At 39.7% G+C, this 23444-nt stretch overlaps 4 protein-coding genes and 2 non-coding genes across 8 annotated transcripts; 3 read left to right on the top strand and 3 right to left on the bottom strand.

Annotated features, from left to right (window-relative positions):
- Nucleotides 1-3609: 3609 nt before the first annotated feature.
- Nucleotides 3610-5091, top strand: LOC118424529 (late histone H2A.1-like). Its single transcript, XM_035833117.1, has 2 exons — nt 3610-3972; nt 4362-5091. Exons 1-2 carry the CDS (start codon nt 3731-3733, stop codon nt 4543-4545), a joined length of 426 nt encoding a protein of 141 aa, XP_035689010.1. The 5' UTR covers nt 3610-3730; the 3' UTR covers nt 4546-5091.
- Nucleotides 5092-6125: 1034 nt separating this feature from the next.
- LOC118424530 (10 kDa heat shock protein, mitochondrial-like) lies at nt 6126-9048 on the bottom strand. Its single transcript, XM_035833118.1, has 4 exons — nt 8864-9048; nt 7685-7846; nt 7425-7514; nt 6126-6643 (listed from the first exon to the last, which is right to left on the bottom strand). Exons 1-4 carry the CDS (start codon nt 8864-8866, stop codon nt 6578-6580), a joined length of 321 nt encoding a protein of 106 aa, XP_035689011.1. The 5' UTR covers nt 8867-9048; the 3' UTR covers nt 6126-6577.
- LOC118425196 lies at nt 6830-6949 on the bottom strand. The gene has a single exon (XR_004832287.1). It is a non-coding gene; the product is annotated as a small nucleolar RNA SNORD22 (small nucleolar RNA).
- Nucleotides 9049-9375: 327 nt separating the features above from the next.
- On the top strand, nt 9376-17575 carry LOC118424526 (60 kDa heat shock protein, mitochondrial-like). Of its 2 annotated transcripts, none has more exons than XM_035833114.1 (12): nt 9376-9551; nt 10346-10532; nt 11294-11416; nt 12322-12446; nt 12711-12894; nt 13170-13263; nt 13803-13971; nt 14586-14685; nt 14989-15234; nt 15557-15731; nt 16102-16280; nt 16625-17575. In XM_035833114.1, exons 2-12 carry the CDS (start codon nt 10359-10361, stop codon nt 16784-16786), a joined length of 1731 nt encoding a protein of 576 aa, XP_035689007.1. In that variant the 5' UTR covers nt 9376-9551; nt 10346-10358; the 3' UTR covers nt 16787-17575. The 2 variants fall into 2 exon arrangements, with proteins under 2 accessions (XP_035689007.1, XP_035689006.1); XM_035833113.1 differs by having other exon boundaries at nt 9415-9551; nt 10353-10532; nt 16625-16913.
- On the top strand, nt 11696-11815 carry LOC118425195. The gene has a single exon (XR_004832286.1). It is a non-coding gene; the product is annotated as a small nucleolar RNA SNORD22 (small nucleolar RNA).
- Nucleotides 17576-18237: 662 nt separating the features above from the next.
- On the bottom strand, nt 18238-23410 carry LOC118424527 (coenzyme Q-binding protein COQ10 homolog A, mitochondrial-like). Of its 2 annotated transcripts, XM_035833116.1 has the most exons (6): nt 23175-23410; nt 22599-22772; nt 21842-22034; nt 20763-20864; nt 20384-20511; nt 18238-18265 (listed from the first exon to the last, which is right to left on the bottom strand). In XM_035833116.1, the coding sequence occupies exons 1-6, from the start codon at nt 23261-23263 to the stop codon at nt 18253-18255; spliced, it is 699 nt and encodes a 232-aa protein (XP_035689009.1). In that variant the 5' UTR covers nt 23264-23410; the 3' UTR covers nt 18238-18252. The 2 variants fall into 2 exon arrangements, with proteins under 2 accessions (XP_035689009.1, XP_035689008.1); XM_035833115.1 differs by lacking the exon at nt 18238-18265 and having other exon boundaries at nt 18828-20511.
- Between the last annotated feature and the right edge of the window lie 34 nt (nt 23411-23444).

Here is a 23444-nt window from a genome sequence, read left to right as displayed (position 1 = left end):
TGTAACACTAACACTAAAGCAGGCTAATAAAAAGTAAGATAGCCGACAGTATGTTCTCTGAGTTTGAATGTACTGGTATATGTACATCCTTGCAAGTCCTTACTCGTGGGATGGTGCGTTTCGTGACAAATGATGACAAGTTGTCTGCTCATGGTTGAAAAATGGCTTTCAAGGGAAGCGGACAGAAGAGAGAGGACTTTACTTTAGGGTTTCCGGACCCATTTCAACACAATATGTTTCCCATGATAAGCCTATCAGACACAGGAGGTTCCTGTGGCCTTGCCTGAACTGAAAGTGTGATTCCTGACTATAGCTTTCCTGAAAGTGAAACAGTTCTAAAACAAAACACAACTTCACAAGAGATATCTAGTATCACGCCTTTAAAGTTAAGTGTAAGCCCAAAGGCTATCATCATTATCATCATCCAACTGGATTCTTTTCATCCAGTGAGGTAGAGATTAAGTTCTTCCACTATTTTTAGCGTCCTTCATAACACAACAGCTTCGAAGTTTTTGAAGCGAAGAGAGTAGAATTTTGGTCTTAAAATTTACCTTTAAAGTTTGACGATCAGATGGCTATGCTTGAGACTTTACAAATTCCTATTACAACAAATGCTGTGTGATATAGTATACAACCATATTTGATGCTAGTTGCAAACAATAAGATGAAGAGAACAGCCAGGCATAAAACAATGTGTCTACAATTTTCAGCTTTCACTTCTCATTTTGTTCATGCAAGCAGAAACATTCCTTATTATACCAGATCCAAATCAAAAGCAGATATACAAACATATGATGAAGACTCTTTTACTGCTAGTTCTCCAACCATTACACCACATTTCACAACTTGTTCCTAATTCCTTGTGATTTGTTTACGTGATAAACAGGTTTCGAATGTTTAGCGTTTCAAAACATTGACTTCACGCCATTAGCAATCAATGCACCATGTTTGCTGCATGTCACTCGTTTCAACACTACTTAAAACTCCTTTCATCTTCTTCCAGCAAGAAAAATTAATCAATTATCATGTTACAATATTTACAATACAATAGTCAACATTTAAAGCTATTCTATCAAAATACAACTTGTCACGGAGTTGTCCATGTACAGAATTATAGTGAGAAACGAAAAAAGCCAAAAAACAAATGACATTTGAAAATCAAGCAGGGCATATATAATTGTCTAATTGCTAATTACAGGTTGGTTGGGTCTACTACAATTCAATAAAAAGGCAGGAAGTTTTGAAAAATATAACCTTTCCATCATGAAAAATATATATCTATTAAAACAGCGATTAGTATATTGTGTTCCACCATACGTTCAGAACAAACACATACATGGCAGCCAAACCATTGTTTACCAATCTTGAACTACAGTGCCAGGAGCCGACCATGATTTATGAACTTTGGACTATCATAAATCAGGACTTTAATAGCAACTTGCCACATTGTTTTTCACACTGTACCTCCTCTTTGGGTTAAAGCTTTGAAGAAATTTATGAAACAAATTTCATGAGTGATTTTTTTCTGGCACAGTTTACCAAGAAAAGACTTGTGTAGTTTAAACGTGAGCAGGAAACACTATTGTGTGTGTTCAGTGGCCTGGAAATGAGCAGGCCATTTTATTTTTAATTTGGCTCCTCTTGTTGGCAGACAATCATAATATCAGGTTCAGAAACACTTATATATAAAAGTCAGTCTGACCAGGCAAAACTTGACACAGCTCAAAATTTTAACACTCCTGTTTTGTTAGCATTTTGCATACGTTTAAAATTACCACAAATGCTTCTAAATTATTGTAAAATGTAATACAATTCAAGATACCGGTAGCATTGTAGTATACGAACAAGAAGATGCCAAATGCATATCAAAGTCACACTAATAGATTGCCACTAAAACATTACCATTATCATAGAACAATGCATTTTTGCTTTTATTCTTCAGGTAGATGATAATACTTTCAGTTTGAACTTTCAACCATAAATTAACAACTGACAAAGTTTCTGTTGATGTTTAAAAATCATATGCTCTCAGCACTTGAAACGTATCCTTAACTATCCACGTGTTAAGGTTAATTAATACAAGGTATTGGCCTTGTCACCTTGATTCTTAAAAGTAATGAAACTCAGAGCTGATACGTTTTCTGAGGTTATATAGTTTGCATGACAAGGTACCGACATCAGGGGTTGAAAACGTTTGACCCTTGCAACCTTGTGATTGTGCAATGAACAGAGTTTAAAGCAAATAAAATAGCTCACAAATGTCCTCATACAAAAAACACTTGTGGAGTAGAAGAATTCCGACGGACGTCCCATAGGAATATCACAATGGCACGCACATCATTTCTACCACTTTGCGAGAAAATGGCGGGCGAGGGTTGCCCCCCTCCCCCCGTCCAGGGTACCACATCCCCATACCATCCCGTACCACTCACTTCCGTCCCACAGCGCCGCTCTCATGGCAGGGCAGCTATCTATGGAACCTGCCCAACATTGATAGCATGCATCAAGCACAAGAGTGGCGGGGACAAAAGAACAATAGGAAAAGGACGTCGGGCAAAGTTTACAGTTGATAAAGTTTGTATCTTTCTACGCCCCCATACATTCCATCTTCAGCACTTCTCGACGGAAAGGGGTATGTTAAGAGTAAACAGAATCGAATATTTGTCACCTACCTCGTTAACAACGACGAGAAAAGTTTACTCCTTCATAAAATCGTCGCGAAACTTTGCATTTTTCCTCGGAAAGGACGAAAATCGTCGAAAAGTTCGCGCGACTATGAACCCGGAAATCTCCTCCCAGCTCGGCGGATCCAATATGGCCGACACTTCATTACCCCCTAGAGGGGTACGCAATTGGTATGTCATTACCACCCCTATCCGACAGGTAACCGAAAATAACGCCTCCTTGCGGGTATCGAGAAATATGCACATACCAGTACAATCAAGGATGAATTACAGGCACACCATCGAGAGAGACCTACAAACAGCTAACATCAACTGGAGGGATATACAGAGGATAGCTGCCGACAGAGCTTGCTGGGCCAACCTGACTGCCTCATGTGTCGGACGACACGGGAGCCCCTAAGTCTAAGTAAGTAAGTACAACCAATGTAACATACCGATCGCATAGCCCCCACCTCCGTCAAGACTTAGTTACAAATGAAAAATAAAGCATAAAAATGCAAATATTTGACGAACATACAGCCCTACTCTTATTGGCCGAGCCACTAATTGCCATGCCACCATTGGTTGAGCTATAATTGTGACGGTACAATCAGGATCCGGTCTTATCGTATCTGCTGATATTGCCTTTGACGATTTCACATTTCTGCAATGTACGTTATGTTGTATGTGCAGTATCTTTGCTCAGTAAACCCTAGAATAATGCGTAACATATTTCAATTTTTTATTAAATTGATTGATATATATGTATATAACCCAAATATCTAAAAACAATAAATCGCACGTGTCTAAATCGTTAGTGAATATGAAGTAACACCGGCGAACAAATTAGACTTTAAGGACCAATCAACAGATAGTTGTCAGGTGGAGCCTATGCACCTGCACATTCTATTGTCTAATACACCTGTGTGAGAGCTATATAAGACGGCACAAAAGAGCACGCCGTACAGGCATTTCTTGAGTGTTCCTTTGTACCGTCACGCGCCTAGCCTGTCACTTCAGTCTCAGCCTTCTGTTCACGTGGTGGAATCTTCGAGTAAAGTACAACAATGTCTGGACGCGGTAAGGGAAAAGCAGCGGGCGCCAAAGCCGCCGGTAGCCAGCGGACCAAGTCAGCCAAGGCGGGTCTACAGTTCCCAGTCGGCCGTATCAAGAGATATCTGTCCAAGGGGAAGTACGCGGAGCGGATAGGAGCGGGCGCTCCCGTGTACCTGGCGGCCGTGCTGGAGTACCTGACCGCCGAAGTTTTGGAGCTGTCCGGTAACGCGGCCAGAGACAACAAGAAGAGCAGGTAATGCTTTTTTTTCAACCCATGCAGAATGACGTAGCTACCTTTGCCATATTGTGTCGACTGTTCCGAACCCGCCACCATTGCCAACTTGATCATGCACTGATAACGTTAACGGTTTCATTGACAAATGTATGCTCGCAATTTTTCTCATGGAGAACTTTTCGTGGGTGAACACGTGTCGCCGCCAGTTCCGACTGACGTTTTGTAAAGATAAAGTTTTGACGCTCACACATTCGGTCTGGAGCCATGTATATACGATATCGTATACTACTACCGCTTTCCTAAAGTTTAAATCTTACAGGTTGTACAGGATGACTTGGAGTCGTTCCCCTCTTTTAAAAAAAATTCTTAGTAATTTTTAATTCGTTTTGCATTTCTGATTGTTTCAGGATCATCCCCCGCCATATCCAGCTTGCGGTGAGAAACGACGAGGAGTTGAACCAGCTCATGTCCGGAGTGACCATCGCGCAAGGCGGCGTGCTCCCCAACATCCACAACCAGCTCCTGCCCAAGAAGACCGGGAAGAAAACCGCCGGCGAGTCCCACCCGTCCTCACAATCGCAGGAGTACTGATGAACTGGACAGTTCCTAACGAAATGTTGACATTTTTGACGTCGACTCAATAGCGGACCCTTCTAGCTTTAGATGTGAAGTGACCAAAACTGTTGCGACGTGCATGTAATGTGATGCATAAGTAGAGGACAGTTAGCTCTCTTGCTAGATGTACCGACACTTTTGGCGACGCCTCAATGGCTTAGCTTTATAGCTTTAAATGAAACGACCAAAACTGTTCTGACGCGTTCTTGTGATAGGGCAGGAGGAAAATTGGTTTTAATTTCGGCTGCTTTTCTATTCAGTATACTGTGCAATATCATGCTTTTACTCAAAATGATAACCGAAATTTCACCCGACTGAACAGAAGTGCAATATGTGGAATTTAGGAATAGAAGATTTCAGAAATAATGAAGTTAGATTTAAAAAAGCCTGTATGTTAGTTTGTAAATGGCGTGAAGTTTGTATTTTGTGTAAATGGACTGTAACTGTTTCTTATATTGTGAAGGCCTTGTATGTTTGTAAATGTGTTGACAGTTGTATATTTTGAATAAATTTTCATTTTAATGAACATGATGAGTATTATTCTTACTTGAAACCATTGGCCATATATAGAGTACACTTATAAATTCTCTAGTCTCTAGCTATGTTTAGAAAAAAAAGTTCAGTACTTCATCATATTTCATATTTCACATGCATTTTAAGGCCTAGGAAAAAATGATACAGATTATAGTCCAGAAAAAAATTCAGTAGATAGGGATTTTTTTCCGTTCCTTAAACATTAATATTAAGCTATCCAGCTAATACAGTTTAACAATATAAAACTGAAATGCATTAGAACACAAATCATACACTAGTTGTCTGAATTACATACTTTTCAGACATTGAAACTTTGTTGGCCAAAAGCTGGAAGTTAGGAGGCTAAAATGACCTGCAAGCTTAATTGTTAGTAATTTAGAGTCAGTGTCCATAAACAAGAGTAACAACTGAATGTGACTGCATTTAAGCATGCCTTCCTCTTGTTCATGTCTTGACAAATTGCTTTTTATACTACAAATATTGAAACTTTTGCCATGGTTTCCTAGTTTCCCAGATAGCCTCATCATTATGAACTACCATGAAAAAGCTTGTTCTCTCATGCCTGCCTAACCCCTTGTCTCAACTAAAAACCACAAGTAGTACTGTAGTAGTAAAACCTGCACATTATCCACGATCTTCGGGCTTATTGATCGAAGATCGGCCATATTTAAGATCGACAGAGGGTTGCAAATATTTCTCACCTGAAAACCATCCCTGTCACGTACAACTTATAAGCCATACTTTGTACCCTGTACAATTGTTGTGCAATAAAGTTATTATTATGAGTGAGGCTCAGGCGATTGCCGCAGAATTGCCGTCCGTGATCTGTTTTCTCCAAATGTGACAGGGGTCTTACTAGTATTTGCAAAAACCCAATATCTCCATATTGCTAAATGAAATCCCCAATAAAAGGCATTTACCATATTAGTTCCCAATGTGGATGTGCTGTTGCTTGCAATCAGTGTTACACTCTACAATCAGTGTGAATTATAAACAGAAAAACTTGCAGAAATAAAGAAATATCTGTAGGAATGATATCATGTTTATTGGGAATCACAGAACATCCTGATTAGTGATAACTACAGCCGACTTGTACTAAGACTTAGTAACAGAGGGCATAGAAAGTTGATACAAGTAATGCAAGTAGCCTAACTAGCCTTTCTACCAGGCTATACCAAGTACAGAGAATATCAACAAAAGGCTTCATACAACAGATGATCATTCCGAATCCAATATACCCCAAACCCCTATACTGGACTCTGTTTACAGAGTAGCACTACCAGGTATTTTATCTTCCATTTAGGGAAACTTCTACTCTTTCAGAATGTGACAATATTGGAATATGTCTTTTTAGTGTCCATAATTTTTCTTGTCAATATCAGACTATACCACATTCATACACCTCGACATATTTTCTTCTCCTCTGACATGGAACAGTGTTGTACAGTAAAGAGACCTTATCATTATGCTATCATCATTTGCCACCCTCCGACTCCAAGAATTTGCCAAGAATGTCTCCGTCCCTGAAGAGGTGGTACTCCTGAAAAGACAAGGATATATGCAGATGTCAGTAAATTTCTCAAGATCATAGCTTCAATTGTGTCTTGCTCTATACCCATCAAAAGTTAGCAGAACCTGTACAAGAATTTGAAGAAGATACTTTACATAAAGACTTGGTGTTGTGTATACTATATGATGATAAGAGATAGGCATTTGGTTAGAAAGTGTTGCTCAGACCGTCCAGAAGACAGGATATCTCTCGACCCCCTGCCAGCACCAGTGGGTTCTCCCTTTCGGGCTCTGGCACGAAACAGGGAGCTCATAGCATGGACTTTCATCATTGCAACATGGCAGCCATTTTGCCCTTGAAGGAGACTACACAAGAATACCTTATCTTTCATTGTTAACAATGTTGTGATCCTGGCACGTGTTCACACAAACAGACTCTTAGGCTACACCAATTTAATTTCTTGGTTCACGGATTTTTTCATAAAAAATATGGAGCGAGAGGGCGAAATAAAAATAAAAATGAATAATGGTTGGGGTAAAGGTAACGGCTAATCCAAAACATAAAGAAAAACGTTTTCAGCTGGAAAAAAGTACAAAAACACTATTTTTGTACAGTAACAGCACCTGTACCCACACTTTAAGGAGCTTATAATATAAAGGCCAATTTGCTATACCAGAAAGTTGGTGAATGGTTTCATTAATGGTGAAAATTTGCTGAGTGGTGATTTTTATTTTTATTTTTTTTCCCAAAAAATAGGAGCGAGCGAATCCGTGAACCAAGAAATTAAGTCGGTGTGGCCTTAGTAGATTACCTGGTCTTCTAGCTTGAGCTTGGTGCCTCCATACTCTGGGAGGAGCACTCTGTCTCCTGGCTTCACACTGCAAGCCATGAGGTCACCTTTCTGTAAAACAGAGAGGAAAAATTCAGTTACACTTACAGTAGCGGAACTTAATTGCAGCAATACTGAAGATTTTCCCTGGTACCACATCAAACAAAGGCACCAGAATACATACTTTGGCTTTCTTTCAAACTACGCAACATTTGAACAAACTATAAAAAGAAGAAACTTACAGAGTTTCTTGATCCAGGCCCAACAGCGACCACCGTTGCGTCCAGAACTTTTCCGACAGCCTTCTCCGGAAGCATAATGCCCCCTTTTGTTGTGGTCTCTGCTGCTAATTTCTGCACTAAGACCCGGTCGAAGAGTGGAATGAAGCTTTTCAGTGCTCTCGCCTGTGGAAAAATGAGGAATTGATTTAAACACTAGAAAGCCATTCCACTTCTCATTACATAACCCAGTCTTGTTTAAGTACATCAACTGATAATGATGATGATAATGAATCCTAGGAAGCTAAGACAGTGCCAATGATTTGAAAAAAGGAGTGTTTTTATTTTTAACCATTCTTTTAGAAATCATATCAGCAAGTCTGTAACTAACACAAAGGATAATGGGAAAGGGGCGTGGTTATGGCCCTTTAGCAGGACAAAGTTCCTGTGTGAACACACACATCTCTCAGGTCCCAAGTTGGTAGTGGCTGAGATGGTCCCCAAGTAAGGGCACATACAACAGCTGCTTCTTTTGTGAATAGGGACATTTGACCACATCACTCATTTTGAAATCTCTATCCTTTGTACTTTGTCCATTTTTGGTTGCAATGTTTTCTACGCATCTTTGGGAACTTAGTCAACTTGGACCCAAATGTAGCCCATGATGTTCAAATTCTCAATGACCTATGACCTCAAGGTCTGTACATGCAAAACACTAGGGACACTTCAACCCTAATTCCTATTCCTAAGAATAAAAGTTTCAGCATATTCAATGCCATAGTTAGTTACTGGGCTTTAATCAACATCTTGCATTGTACAAGTTGCAAATTTATACACTGCAGGTAGAAGCTTTGCAATTTTCAACATAATTTTAGTTAAATTATGAATTTATGTGACCACCCTATAGCAAGGCTATAATCGCTGATCGTATCAAAATACACGGTACGTCACTATCTACACTAAGAATTTTGATTTGAAATGATTGCAATATTACTTGTACTTGAAGTTCTGAACAAAACCTTTCTTAGATAATTTTAAACCCCCCTCCCACGTGCGTGTCCAGCACACATGTGCATGTGACAAGATAGACAAAAATACACTAGGTATTGGCATTTTCTATTTCATGACAACATAGATCAAATATGTCTGAATCTACTTGCCAGCTAAATCATATAGTGTCCAAGAGAAACGCAGAAATCTCACCATTTTGAAGCAAAAGTGCAGCTTTCCCTTGCGTCACCCGCACGCTGAAGGACGAAAATGCTAGAAACTGATCATACATGCACACATGGTCCCCACGCACATGCGCACACGATCACTTCCGGGAGAGCTCGAGAACTGATCAGACCGGAAGTATGAGGTTTTTATATGATTTCATTGAGTAAATGTGATATTTAAAACAACAGATCCATCCTTTGTATCACAAACGTCAACTTGAAGCTTTACCATCAGTTTGGATTCATGTACTTTCTTTCTTTCACAGTTTATCATTCACATTTGTGAAGCAAGTTGCCGGTAGGTTCCAGAAAAAAGGCCCCGCACGTAGCATATCGGTGTTACATAAGTTTAAAGTAATATTTTTCAAACTATTTGGGCAACACCTTTGTATCTTTTATATTCAGATATTATTATGTACATAGCTCTACATATTTTGCCGCTTGCAATACTTAAAACGATAATTAATTGATATTTACGTAAGTGAAATAAGTGTTATACATGGTTTGGGGCCTCCTGTAATTACCATATTTGGGAGGGCGAATGACCTCGACCACATAGGATCAGTCTTTCAAAGTGGACGCGATTCACACAGGACCAGGGCAAGAAGAGGCGCTGCACCTTTCCTCCCGGTTTTCTCTTCTCTCCTGGACCCCTCAATCTCCATTTTTACACAGTAAGTCCCGAACAGCAATTAGATCTTGCACGCGCAGCAGAATTTGGAGAAAATGTGTGAAAGGGATTTTTTTTAGGAAGAAAGTGAGGACGTTGCGTGCGAAGTTTCTGGAAAAGAGGCAGAGTTGGCGTGACCACGTGCGTGCACAATCGATGTGATTTAAATCTGATGGCGTAACATGAATGTGTTTTACGTATGTTCAATGACTACAGCAATTAGATGTTTATTTGTGACACGCTTACAGCTACAGAATTGCCTGGAAAAATATAATGTGAGAGAAACATTCGTGCACGTTTTTGTCAGAGCCGGGTTTGACTTTGCCGGTTGTGGGGAGGGGGGCGCAGGGGGCAACGTGGGCGCCATGTGTATCGACCGATAAATTCGATATGTTGATCTATGATTTGTAAACACAACGATTCACACGAGTTAATCCATTTGTTGCTCTCGCACCGAGGGGACTTAAGTTTGAACTTGAAGCTCCCCCTATTTAAACGCCTTGCTAACCGGTTCAGACCAGTTCTGTAGCTGTCCTCTTGCGTAATAATTCTCACTCTTAATTCTTGTGTAGATATAAGTAACATACATTTTCAGCCTCAATTGAATTTAGAATCAGTCTTATTCATCCACTGAAAACCAAATTTTTCTGCCAAAATTTCCTGAAAATTGACAACTTGTTTCACACATTCAGATCTCAAAGCTACATGAAGTTCAGATCGAAACTTACGAAAGCAGTCCATATTTCTTTGACCTTTCTTTTCTCGTATTCTCACCATCTTCCTTCCTTATCCATACAGCCTCTAGTTGAAGATGTACCGACTACCCGGCTTGGTTCGCCAGCTGCGTCCGGCGTCTCGGCTGCTCGCGCCAGTGGCCAGACGAGGATACGCCAAGGACATCAAGTTCGGAGCAGACGCTCGCGCCCTCATGCTGCAGGGAGTGGACCAGCTTGCAGATGCTGTAGCTGTGACGTTAGGGCCCAAGGTAGGTGTTTGAATCAATGATGATTGACAGTTGTCAATCATTTGTACTTGACTGGCAGCTGCCAATCACTTACAAACCATTGTTCACACTCAGAATGTTATTTTCAAGTATCCATCTGCAAGTTTGGGAGTCATTATTGAAGTGACACTCAAAGAATTCATGATAGCTACAGACTTCTTGCATTTCCTTGTATGTATCTCAACCCATCTGGTCAATGCAAAGTCCTAATTTGGTCATAACTACCTTATAAGGTTGTAGAAGACAGCTGATGCCCATAAATGTCATGAAGAGCCAACATTTGTTAGTGTGAATTTTTTTTTCTTTACCATAAACTGTGGTCATGGCTTGGCAATTACATGTACCATTTAATATTTCATGCAATTTCTTGACAAAGTGGTATGCTTGCTAGAGTGATGCAAACAGATGTAGGAATTGCATCAGAAATCAGTATTGGACATTTTTGTATTATGTAAGCCATAGCAGCAGTTGCACCAGCTGATGATTATACAGAGGTGGACACTATAATTACAGGTTTGACACTACAAGATACAGCTCCTTGCAACTGAGGCAAATGATGAACTCGTTATTCTTTCCCCATCTTATCGATAAATGAAGAAGCTTGTCTACTCAAGCCAATCCAAATCTGATGCCTCAAAATCTGCATGAGTAGTCTGCATACTAGGGGAGGGGGGATTCAAAACTCGTTAAGCAATACATAATACATGAAGCTTTCAATATAATATGAATATTTATATCCACAGGGTCGTAATGTCATCATAGAACAGAGCTGGGGCAGCCCAAAGATCACCAAGGACGGCGTGACCGTTGCCAAGGCGATAGAACTGAAGGATAAATGGCAAAACATTGGGGCCAAACTTGTACAGGTGTGTATATGCCAGTGTCACATTGGAAATCAAGAGTATTTCTTCTTGAAGTGTAAGATAGGACTATCTTGTGCAGTGTGTTTCTCTATTCTCTACGCAGATTTACCAGTGGCATAAGATAGTATCAAAGCTGGCTAAGTAGTATAGCTGGCCAAAGGGAGTCATAGACAAATACACTTTTATGCCGGCTTCACTCCCATGGCAGCTTTTGATACTATCTTATGCTACTGTACTATCTGCTTGGAGATTACGTTTCTCAATGGCAAAATGGCTGCCATGTTGCAATGATGAAAGTCCACGCTATGAGCTCCCTGTTTCGTGCCAGAGCCCGAAAGGGAGAACCCACTGGTGCTGGCAGGGGGTCAAGAGATATCCTGTCTTCTGGACAGTCTGAGCAACAATACAGCTTGCTTCATAACATTTGAAAATTAGCTTGATTTCGTTTATTTATGTACTGTTATGTTCTATTCATATGATTATTGTTGCAATTGTGATGAGTTTTGCAATTAATGACTTCGAGTTGTTATTATTTGGGCTAATCGCATTTAAGTTATTATCCATATTTTGATTTAGTTACGTTTTATGTTATATGATTATTGTTATCTTTATGTTTATGTCCATTATGTTCATTTGGGCTCCCTTGGAAATCAGTTTTATCAAAACTGTAGGGACTACCCTGAAAGATTAATAAATAAAAAATAAATAAATAACATCATTTAGATCCTTCAAAGACTCAAGGGAAGGCAGTCCAATATAAGCAATGTGCTATGTTGAATCTTCTTTCACTGTTATTTTTTTCTTAACGATTTGTCAGTTTGTAGGAAAGACATCTTTGAGTATAGCTTGAATACGTTATTATGGCTTCTTCGTCTTGTGCTGAAAATTTGTTTGGACTTCTTTTGCAGGATGTTGCAAACAACACAAACGAGGAGGCAGGAGATGGTACAACAACGGCAACCGTTCTTGCTCGCACAATCGCCAAAGAAGGCTTCGATAAAATCAGCCGCGGTGGTAACCCCATTGAAGTCAGGTACATAAAAAGATCTCCTCCTTTATGCTGAAGTGTTGTCAATTCTCCTTGTATGATTGCACTTTTCTAGGAATAAAGGTTTTCTTAATGTCAAAGAAAAGCATCATTCATGATACACATTCACTATCCCGGTTAATGTTCTCCAACTTGCAAGGGTTAGAGGTGCTTGCACATAGATGTTGTCTTGTCTTTAGTTTAAAGGCTTTTTTTATACATGAACAGAATGCTTGAAGACTACTTAACTTTGTGTACATTTTTTTACAGGCAAGGAGTCATGATGGCGGTTGAAGTCGTCGTGGATGCCTTAAAGAAAATGTCGCGAGCAGTCACTACCCCAGAGGAGATCGCGCAGGTTGCTACCATCTCCGCCAATGGTGACAAGGTCATCGGTGATCTGATCTCCGATGCCATGAAGAAGGTCGGCCGCAATGGCGTCATCACAGTCAAGGTCAGTTTATGGTCATGGACCATTAAGTGTGTTTGAATATCTAATGTAACTTAGATAAATATTTTTGTTTGTAAATAATGCTTCTGAGGCAAATGATGAACTCATTATTCTTTCCCCATCTTATCGACAAATGAAGAAGCTTGTCTACTCAAGCCAATCCAAATCTGATGCCTCTTTTATTTTTCTTTGTGTCTTGACATGCAATTTCACCAGCTTATAAGGATGGCTCACTTTTTTCTTGAATCCAAATAAGATGTTGTTCATCTACTTAACAGGACGGAAAGACGCTATCTGATGAACTTGAAATCATTGAGGGTCTCAAGTTCGACAGAGGTTACATCTCTCCTTACTTCATCAACACAGCTAAAGGTATGCTAAACTTCACTGGTTTGGTTCCTTTTTCCTTCCAGTTGTACTTCTTCTATGCCCAAACCTGTGAGACAACTGCTGTGAGGGTGTAATGTTGAAATAATAAAGGTGCAAGCTATCACTTTTAAAAGTCCATAGGTTACACAGTAGACATTGAAAGATAAATCCACAATATTAACTTCTAGTTTTAGAATAGAAAGACAAGTGTTTTATCAAGAGCAGCAGAGGTAGATGATGAACCCATTATTCTTTCCCCATCTTATCGACAAATGAAGAGACTTGTCTACTCAAGCCAATCCAAATCTGATGCCTCCTGCTGCTCTTCCTTTAAAAGTTAAATTTTCAAATTAAACTCAATCAGCAACAACATGTCAAACCTTTCTGGTAACTTCTGGATTGCTTAATGTTTAATGATACTTGTAGAAGTCATAGAATGTGTTATGTCTACAAGAATTTTGAAGTAAAAGATAGTGTAAAATCCCACTAGCAGCTGGTAGAACAGTTTTACCCATGATTCCACATTCCCCATGATCCTCCAGGCCAGAAGGTACAGTACGAAGATGCGTTTGTCCTCCTGAGCCAAAAGAAGATCTCGTCTGTCCAGTCCATCATTCCCGCGCTCGAGATCGCCAACCAGCAGAGAAAACCGCTCATCATCATCGCAGAGGACATTGACGGAGAAGCACTCAGCACACTAGTACTCAACAGGTACAAATACTCAAGTCATGATCTGTAGTTTAGCAGTGAAGATCATAAGGAAGGGGAAAAAACTGAAGTGACCTTGGGGATGACTGCTAACCCTTTTATCTGATATTTGAGTGATAAAAACATTGTAGAATCATGTCCCAACCCAGTATGATCTCATTCCTGTTGCAATCGAAAAAGATATAAACAAACCCAACAAACAGTGAGTGAGTGAGTGAGTGAGTGAGTGAGTGAGTGAGTGAGTGAGTGAGTGAGTGAGTGAGTGAGTGAGTGAGTGAGTGAGTGAGTGAGTGAGTGAGTGAGTGAGTGAGTGAGTGAGTGAGTGAGTGAGTGAGTGAGTGAACAAACCTAGGTCCAAGAGAACCACTAATTATTAACCCAGGAATATAGTGAGAAACAACATTAATTTTCATAATGTTATGCATTGTTATGAGGAATGATGAAAGAACTAAATCCCAGAATCAATACATGTTGGCATTGATTAGTCTTTCTGACCTCAAGCATTTCCATGCTAGCACTTGCAGATATAGCTGTCATAACCTGTTCGTAGGACAAGTCTTCCATATATACAATGTCATGTTCCTAAGATACTATACACTCTACCTGCCTCCCCACAGGTTAAAGGTCGGTCTGCAGATAGTAGCAGTGAAGGCTCCAGGTTTTGGAGACAACAGGAAAAACCAGCTCGTGGACATGGGTATCGCCACAGGAGCTATGGTAAGATTTCTGGCCTTTGCAGTTCTAGAACTTGAAAGACGTTATAAGAAACTTTTCAACATTTTGTTTTTGGTAAGTCCTGTATGCCTGCAAAGCTGGTTTGTTGTGCAAAAGGATGGTTGTACCAGGTATACAGTCTTACAGATACAAGAGCTAGTCTGATATGCCAAGGGGCTGTTATTTTGGCTCTACAAATTCAGTTAACATGTAGAAATCTCATCTGCATATTAGAACATCGTCATCTTTCCTCAGCCAATCGGAAGCAAGTAATTTTGTGACTTAATCCACTTGTATTACCACTAGGTATTTGGTGATGAAGCCATGGAGGTCAAACTTGAAGACCTTCAGCCACACGACCTCGGACAGGTCGGAGAGGTCGTAGTCACCAAGGACGACACGCTACTTCTCAAGGGCAAGGGAAACAAGGCGGACATCGAGAAACGGGCAGCACAGATCATGGAAGAGCTTGACGGAACGACCTCCGAGTACGAAAAGGAAAAACTGAACGAGAGACTCGCCAAGCTGTCAGATGGTGTTGCAGTCTTGAAGGTACTGTTTCTGAAACTTTGGCAAAGTTATCGTATTTATGTTGAATGAAAGAAAGGTAGACTATACATTCATGGGAAGATACCATTGGTTATTTGAATGTGTTACAGTAGCACTATGTTTGGAGTAGGTATGGCTTACATTGTTGGTCTGACAGAGGCAAATGATGAACTCATTATTCTTTCCCCATCTTATCGATAACTGAAGAGACTTGTCTACTCAAGCCAATCCAAATCTGATGCCTCCTACAACTTTAATGATAGAATGATAATTTGAGCTCAGCGGGTCCCTAATATGAAACAAAACTTTCAAATTTTTTACTCAGATTGGAGGCTCCAGTGAAGTTGAAGTGAACGAGAAGAAAGACCGTGTGAACGACGCGCTGTGTGCAACGAGAGCTGCAGTAGAGGAGGGCATCGTGCCCGGTGGTGGCACCGCGCTCCTCAGGTGTCTCCCTGCGCTGGACGGCATCACCTGTGAAAACGAGGACCAGAAGACAGGTATACTATTTGTTTTGGGCTGTAGGATGGGCAAAAGCTGATCAGGAGTGTTTTGAGTAATAGATTGACCACCCTATGTATTTACTGTTAACTCAAATGTTGCCTCGGGATAGTTGGAAGTATAGGTCTAGATGTGGCATCTGGTATGAATAAATGAATGAATGAAATTTCCTCAGTTTGCAGAACTGTTTTATATACTAGTAAGTTGTGACATTGTCAAAGACTTAAGTAGCCATGCTGTTGAAAGTTTTCTCAAGACTTTGACTCATGTATGATATTAGGAATTTTCAGGTGTTCACAAATATTCAGTTGTAGATAGACTTGAAGGTTGGCTTAGACCTTAATGGTGAATATTTTTCATCCTTTACAGGAGTTGATATAGTAAGACAGGCCCTGCAGATGCCGTGCATGACGATAGCCAAGAACGCAGGCATTGAGGGCATGCTGGTCGTGGACAAGGTCAAGGCGATGGCTGCTGACGAAGGCTACGATGCGCTGAAGGGAGAGTACGTGGACTTGATAAAGTCTGGAATCATCGACCCCACAAAGGTATGCTGCAGATGCACTTTCTTTCACTATAACCTAGGAAAAACGCACTGTGTAACACTTAGTGTTATACTTGCAGTCAAAGATGTCATTGTAACCATGAGGACTATAGCTATAATCTATGACTAACACATGGCATATACCTTGTCCCCCAAAATCACAGATAACTTTCTTCATAGTCTGACCAAATTTCTAGCAACCTTTCCACTGGTTGGGCCCACCATTGACAAGAGAAGAAATAGCAATTGTTCTGAGTGCTCTTCAGTTTTGCAAACATGAGATTGCTTTTGTGTCACTGTCAGTTGTGTTGTACAGTATTTTAAAACTCTTTTCCTTTGCCACCGTAGGTTGTGAGGACAGCCATAGTCGACGCAGCGGGCGTGGCATCTTTGTTGTCAACGGCAGAATCTGTCATCACAGAAATTCCAAAGGAGGAGCCGGCAATGCCTGGAGGAATGGGCGGCATGGGGGGAATGGGAGGGATGGGGGGTATGGGAGGAATGATGTAAAAACACAACAGCTGGACTAGAAAGAACATTTTTTTCTTGTAAAGAAGGAATTATTCCAATGTGGATCCAATGCTGAGAACATCATTTTATACATAACTGGGAAATACTGTGTTCTGTGATATCAAAAAATTGTGGTAAGATGGTTTAATTACTTGAATACTGTGACTTCAATCCATGCCCTTGGATCTCCTGATTGCTAAAAGACTCCCAAATCTATGTGAATACTGCTCCAAAAAATATTCACAAGCCAGAAAATGGGCTAACAATGTTTCTGAGTGGTGGATGGGTAAAAGATTATAGTATATAGTATATTAACCATCGAGATGTGAAATTATTAACATGAAAAATATGGAAGTTTAGGTGTTATAGTTAGTATTATAACAGTAGTTGTATGGAAGAGAGATGTATAAATGTAAATTTGATGGATCCCATGCAATTATTAGATTGGACCATTCCTTCACCGGCCTTCCCAGTATGCTGTGTTCGTCTGCAGAAGTGTCTATCACCTGCAGTAGTGAAACCTGCAGTCAGCATTATTACTTAGACAAGCTACTAGTGCCCGCACAGATGTATAAATCTTCAGGTTACATTATACAGAGGCTTGACCAGGTTCTGAAGACTAGTATGCAATCATGTGACAAAAGTCGTTTGCTTAGAACTGTGTTGCTCTCACCTCCAGTGCCCGTGAAGTACATGTACAAGTGCAGCATGCATTGTTGTTAGTTCTGTCCTCTACAAGGTGTAACACTTTCTCTCCTCGTCCAATAAAAGGTCTTGAATTCTTAAAAACAGGCCTCTTGTGAGTCAATGCTAATACCCAAATGTTGGGGTGGAATATCTTAAATAGGCGTCTGACATCTCATTGGGTTGGATGTAGCCTGGGTACTGTAAATGCATTTAAGTTCGCGGGGATTTAATTTCGCGGTAGCGGGAAAATAGACTTTTCGCGGTGGTTTTAATTTCGCGGTAGCACCATGCACTGTAGTCTCTTACTGTTATGGAAAAATGTTCGCGGTGGTTTTAAATTCGCGGTGAAGCGGCCGCCGCGAAAACCGCGAACATTAATCCACCGCGAACATTTCTGCATTTCCAGTATTATCCTTTGTAGTAAACACTGGCTCAGTCATTTTCCTTGCTATCCATGGTTAGTACAGAGGATGGTACCCAGGCTAGGTTGGATCAGGGCTATCAGAGAATCCTGGTTATTAGGAAACATTACACAGCCTTTCACCCCAACATCTCCCAACCACTGGGACATGAACATTGTTCATTCCCATCTGTCTTGCCTAACTGCTGTAATGTGACAAGTCATTGAAAAAACAACTTTCAAAAAGAACAGGATTTATTTGTTGATCATGAATACTTGCATACAGTTAAAAATTTCCTGATATCCATTGCACTCCATGTAACAATCAGTCCTAGATAGTTTTGTCATCTGCAGCTGTGCACCAGTGGAAAGGAAATCTTCATTGCTGGACCCTGAAGAACAAGAACAATGGATGAAAAACACAGCAATAATGGTGCAGCAAAAATGACATGATTTATGGTCACACCAGAAGATGATGCAAGGGTGATGGTTACTAACTTACGTTCACAGCAGTACGTCCCAAAATATACTTGACTTTTTATTGGACTCAAGGGCACCAGTATTGGAATGAATATTGCAAGGAAATTATTAGTCTCCTTTGTAATGAAATGAAATGAACCTAAGGCATTCTAGAAACATGAGCACTAAGTTGGGAGGACAGCACTGATCTCCCCATTAGAACTTGGCCTATATGAACAACAGCAGTTTGGTTTTTCTTACTTAAGAAACAATCTTTACAGAATTCCCTTTTGTTCCAAACCTTTGGAAAGTTTTCCAGATGTTACTTTTGCATCACTACCGTTCTGACTAATTTACTGCTCCGGCAACCAGCTTCATCACTATTGTGCCATCATGCCAAGTGTTATGCATTCTAAACAAGCAATAGAGATGCTTCATCAAGATAAACAAAAATAGAGGAAAACTATGAAATATAAGAACAAGCCATGCATAGGACACTGCTTTCTTGTCTTTATTTTACTAAACCAGATCTAATTCGACGAGAAGCTGTGACACAGTAATGCATAGTGAGTAAAACAAAAAGTCTAAGAGTGATGAAATTTGACACTTATTGTGACATTTTGAAGAGGCTGCTTTCTAACAGTATACACATAAGATTCTGAATGTCAGAAACATTGGTGGGTAAAGTACTTAATGTTCAAATTCATCTCAAAACCTTCTCTGAGAGCTTTCACATTTGTCAGACCTAAAATGCTGCATTTTCAAATACTGTTCAATTCTGTACACTTCCGTACATAAAATCACATGCAAGTGGAAATGTTCTCAAAACAAATAAAAACCATAGATTTTTGTGATAAATTGAATAAACATCATTGAATTCCACTTCAAAATTCTTGACAAAGTTTAAACAATCATTTAATATATTAAATACTGAATAAATACCAAATCAGCTAATTTACAAGTTGTGTATACAGTCTCATTTACAAAGAAAAAAACAATCCACATTTTTATTTTCCTTGTTTATAACCATTTATATAACATCTATAAGTATAACTCAAAAGATGAAATTATGAAAACTCAAACATATGACTAAGAATGATGATCTTATTGGCTAACAGAGATGTCAATCATCCATGAAATATTCTAGTTGATAGTGGATGACATAGGAAAAGGTATGTGAATCAGACTTGTTCAAAATCAGGTTCAAAAACTAGACAACCAGAAATGTTCATGAGTAATTCAGCCCTTGTTTATGGAATTAACGAAGAACTACATGCATGTCTCTGTGAATAATGGTCCTTTTAGATGTTGGTTTTTCCTGAGATGATTCTACTGTTTTCTACATATTTTGTCAGCTGATCTGATCACAATGCAAGGCTTCATCAACTATATCATTCTTGCTATTATTGTCACTAGACACAACTGTTATAATCTTATAACGTTATTGTCTTCTGGAACCATCACAAGTGCATGTCCCTTATTCACTATACAAATGCAATCTGGACAAGCTATTGTGAGCTACAGGGTGTCTGCAAAAGGGAGTTCCTTGTCAATCTGAGACAAACCTTTTTTTTATTTTGCATATAACTTTAAAAAATACATCATTTCATGATTTTCAAAGTCTTTGACTTGTCTGATCAAGGGCCATTTACATGAATCATACTTTCTTTTTTGTAAAGTTTTCAAGAGTTTTCTAAGTATTATTTTTATATACTGTACAGTATAATACAATACCCCGTATTCATTGAGTATACGAACACTTGAACACTCTAGCTGTCAATCTTTACCAGTTTGCCATACATAAAACAGTCCTTTGAATCAATGTCACTTTTCATTTTTGAGAAATGTATGCTGAAATAGTTTTAATAAAATCATAACTTTGTACCACTATATTGTTAATACAAGAGAAGTAACTTTATATAGCAGCACAAAATAATGAAACATTTTCTTAAAATCTGCTACACATTTGCCACCCCCTATAATTTCCTTGGTTTGGCCCCGAGATTAGTATCTCCCCCCTTCATGATGTACTGTGAGAGATGATCTGAGACCTAATCGGTGTCTCCCCATAAACGGCCGCCGCCCGTTTCTCGAACGCCTTCACCATCTTTTTCACCACCTCGTCAAAGAACATGTACGCCAACTTGGAGTGCAAGGCTGACCGGAACTCAAATGAAATCTGAAACCACAAAAAACATAACTGTCAAATTACTGTCAAACCTTTTCTGATAGTCTTCTGGAAAAAAATACATTGTTTTTCTCATTGGCACAAGCATCAAGAAACCTGTCTATAGTGGCCACCCTTTTCACATTTACCATTTTCTTCAAGTCCTGTTAGTGACTCCTACAGACTGGTTTAAATCATAAATGATATCTGAATTCCTAGAAATGTACCAGATGTCTGTCACTATCCCATGATCCTGTCCTTACCCAGAAGTCCAGAGTGCATGTCCTGGGGTTGTCAGGTAGTCCAGGGCTGAACCTCCACACAGTGATCAGGTGGTTGAACAGCTTTCCGTCTGTACATACGGCCTGGAATATACGAGTAGCAATCACTCTTCATAACTCACTTCACAACTGCTTTACTTTTATAGACCTTACCAGGCAGCCTGTACCAGTTCATATAAGGATGTTCATAGTTCTAAGTAACGTTAGTTCACCTTTATCCATGGGATAACCTATAGCCGTTGTTTCTAAAATCTGGGTATTTAGGGATATCAAGTCAACAGATGGTTGTTTCAGACAGCAATACTGTGCAAATATTACAATTTGAAACCAACATCCATCGACTCAATATCCCTAAATACCCCGTTTTTAAATACAATGTACAAAAGATAACGGCTACCCCGCAGATGAAGGTGAACTAGCGTTACCTATGTGCAACTAAAACTATTGTGGGTAAAATTTCAAAGGTGAAGGCCACTAACTTGTAAACAGTTCTTGTTTCCACCATGCTTTAATAGAAGTGCTAATTCTGTCGGTTAATTTGTATAGAAATGTTGACCTTGTCTTGCTTTTGTGTCAGGGGCCTTCACCTTTGACATATTACCCACAATGCATTGCCTTTCATGTGCATACTAATAACCTTGGATCTCCATATTGGCACCTGTAGGGTTTTAAAGGGTATCCCTAGCTAGTTGTTTAGGAGTGAAATGTATCCCACATACTAGTACTTCCTGATACATGAGTAACATGACCTATCCTAAAAAGACCTCGAAGAATGCAGGTCACATTGTCCTAAAGGTCACTTACTCTTTACTGTTTAGCATCTGAAATATTCAATCTCTACCAATGAAAATGTGATTTTTTAAGCTTTGAATGAAAATTTAACATCTAAAATCAACGACATTGGTGGGACGAAAAAAATTAAAGCTGACTGAAACATGAGGCAAGTAGAACACCACCAAGCCAAAAGGTACGGACCAGTTGGACTGGTCAGTTGGCAGTGCTTGAACCCCACTGTTACACTGGAGACAGAGTAATTTTGTGTAACTAAAACAGTTAGTTACCTTGACTAGATGCGGTCGAGCCAGTGTGAGTGTTGATGTGTATCTCTCCACCAGTGGTGAGAACCCCACCTCAAGTTTGGCCTTAGCATGCCCAGGCTTCTGTGAGATAACGCTGGAGCTCAGGCACCAAGGCACAAAGTGTTTGTACTCGTTCACATCAGCTACTACCCGGTACATCTCATCCATGGTATATCTGTAGGCAATAAAGATAACACAGTTTTAATTTTTGTCGAAGGTTTGTACATGTATCTACATTCATCAGTGCTCAAAATTCATTTTTGCACACCTAACCTTAAAGCTTGGGTGCACAAAATAATATGGAGTAGAAAGGTATTGTAGGATAAAGGGAATACTAGCAAAACTAATTGACTAGGTTGTTGAGGCCGGTGAGGCTATGGGACCGGTGAAGTGAGGTGAGGTGAGAGTTTGTTAAAGTATTTGATGTACAAAGGAAAGACAAGTCGGAGGTGTAAATTAGATCTTAGAGTAAGAATTTACAAGTGTTAGAAATAAAAGACTGATAGGAGTACCATTTTGGTGAAAATCATTATTTGCCAAATATTTGTTGAGCAACCAAGAGATTGTTTCAACAAGCTCAAGTGACTGACACTAGAAGTAGAACTTCCTGGTACTTACACAACAGACTTGCACAACAGACTTCCACTGTTATGAAATTCTACATATACCAACAATTATACAATAAACTACTTCACTATAAAAAGGACTATACAATATGATAAATCAGAAAGACAAATACCCTAAAATTCTTCTCTCTGAGTACTCCTTTCTCCTGTTGGACTTGAAGGGGCTGAGTTCTGCAGCCTTGTCAAACGGGTTGAAGAAGGTTCTACACTGTGTGATCTGGAGGTCATCTGGCTTTGTCAACAGTTCTGGCGTTTTTACCGTCAGTACGCGACATGTGTAATAGCATCTGGAAAGACAGACGGTAACACATGTATATAATAACTTGGTACAGTTCTCTTTCATATGGAACATGATAAATTTATGAACACACTTTGCCAAGCAAAATCATGTCAACGTTTACGGTTTATGTACAGCTAAGAGAACAAAATAGTCTCCCAAAAGTAACTCTGGCATTATGTTAGACCCATATACAATGACTTCCACTGTTGATACATCAAACCGTAGATCAAAAGGCAGAGAAATTAAGACATTTCAAAGCTTTCGAGGGGTGTTACATATCGCCCCCCTCCCCATACCGGCGTTTCGACACCAGTCAGGTCACATCGACCTCGATACGTCACACCGGCATTCGCGCCCCAAAATCCTTTAAAATCCCAACAATTTCTCTGTAAAAGAAGTGTTAACTCACCTTCTTGTGTTTAAAAGACCGATTTCGGCCCTGACAATCTGTACAGAAGCCTTGCCGAGTTTCGACAGGTTGTTGAAGCTTGAAGCCATCTTCCGTTCTCGTTCGCCTTGGAAGGTTACCCTTTTACGAAGTCTACGTCATCGATGACGTTGTGATGACGTACCCTTTCATAAGTATCCTTGCTCGGCTATTTTCGGAAACTTCCGTAAATGTTTAGATGAATAGATGAGAAGCGAAACAAAAAAATATTACCTAAAAAACATTTTGAGT

The sequence above is a fragment of the Branchiostoma floridae genome, chromosome 10 (genome assembly GCF_000003815.2).
Source record: "Branchiostoma floridae strain S238N-H82 chromosome 10, Bfl_VNyyK, whole genome shotgun sequence".
In the NCBI taxonomy this organism is placed as follows: Eukaryota; Metazoa; Chordata; class Leptocardii; order Amphioxiformes; family Branchiostomatidae; genus Branchiostoma; species Branchiostoma floridae.
This window is presented reverse-complemented; position numbering and strand designations above follow the sequence as displayed.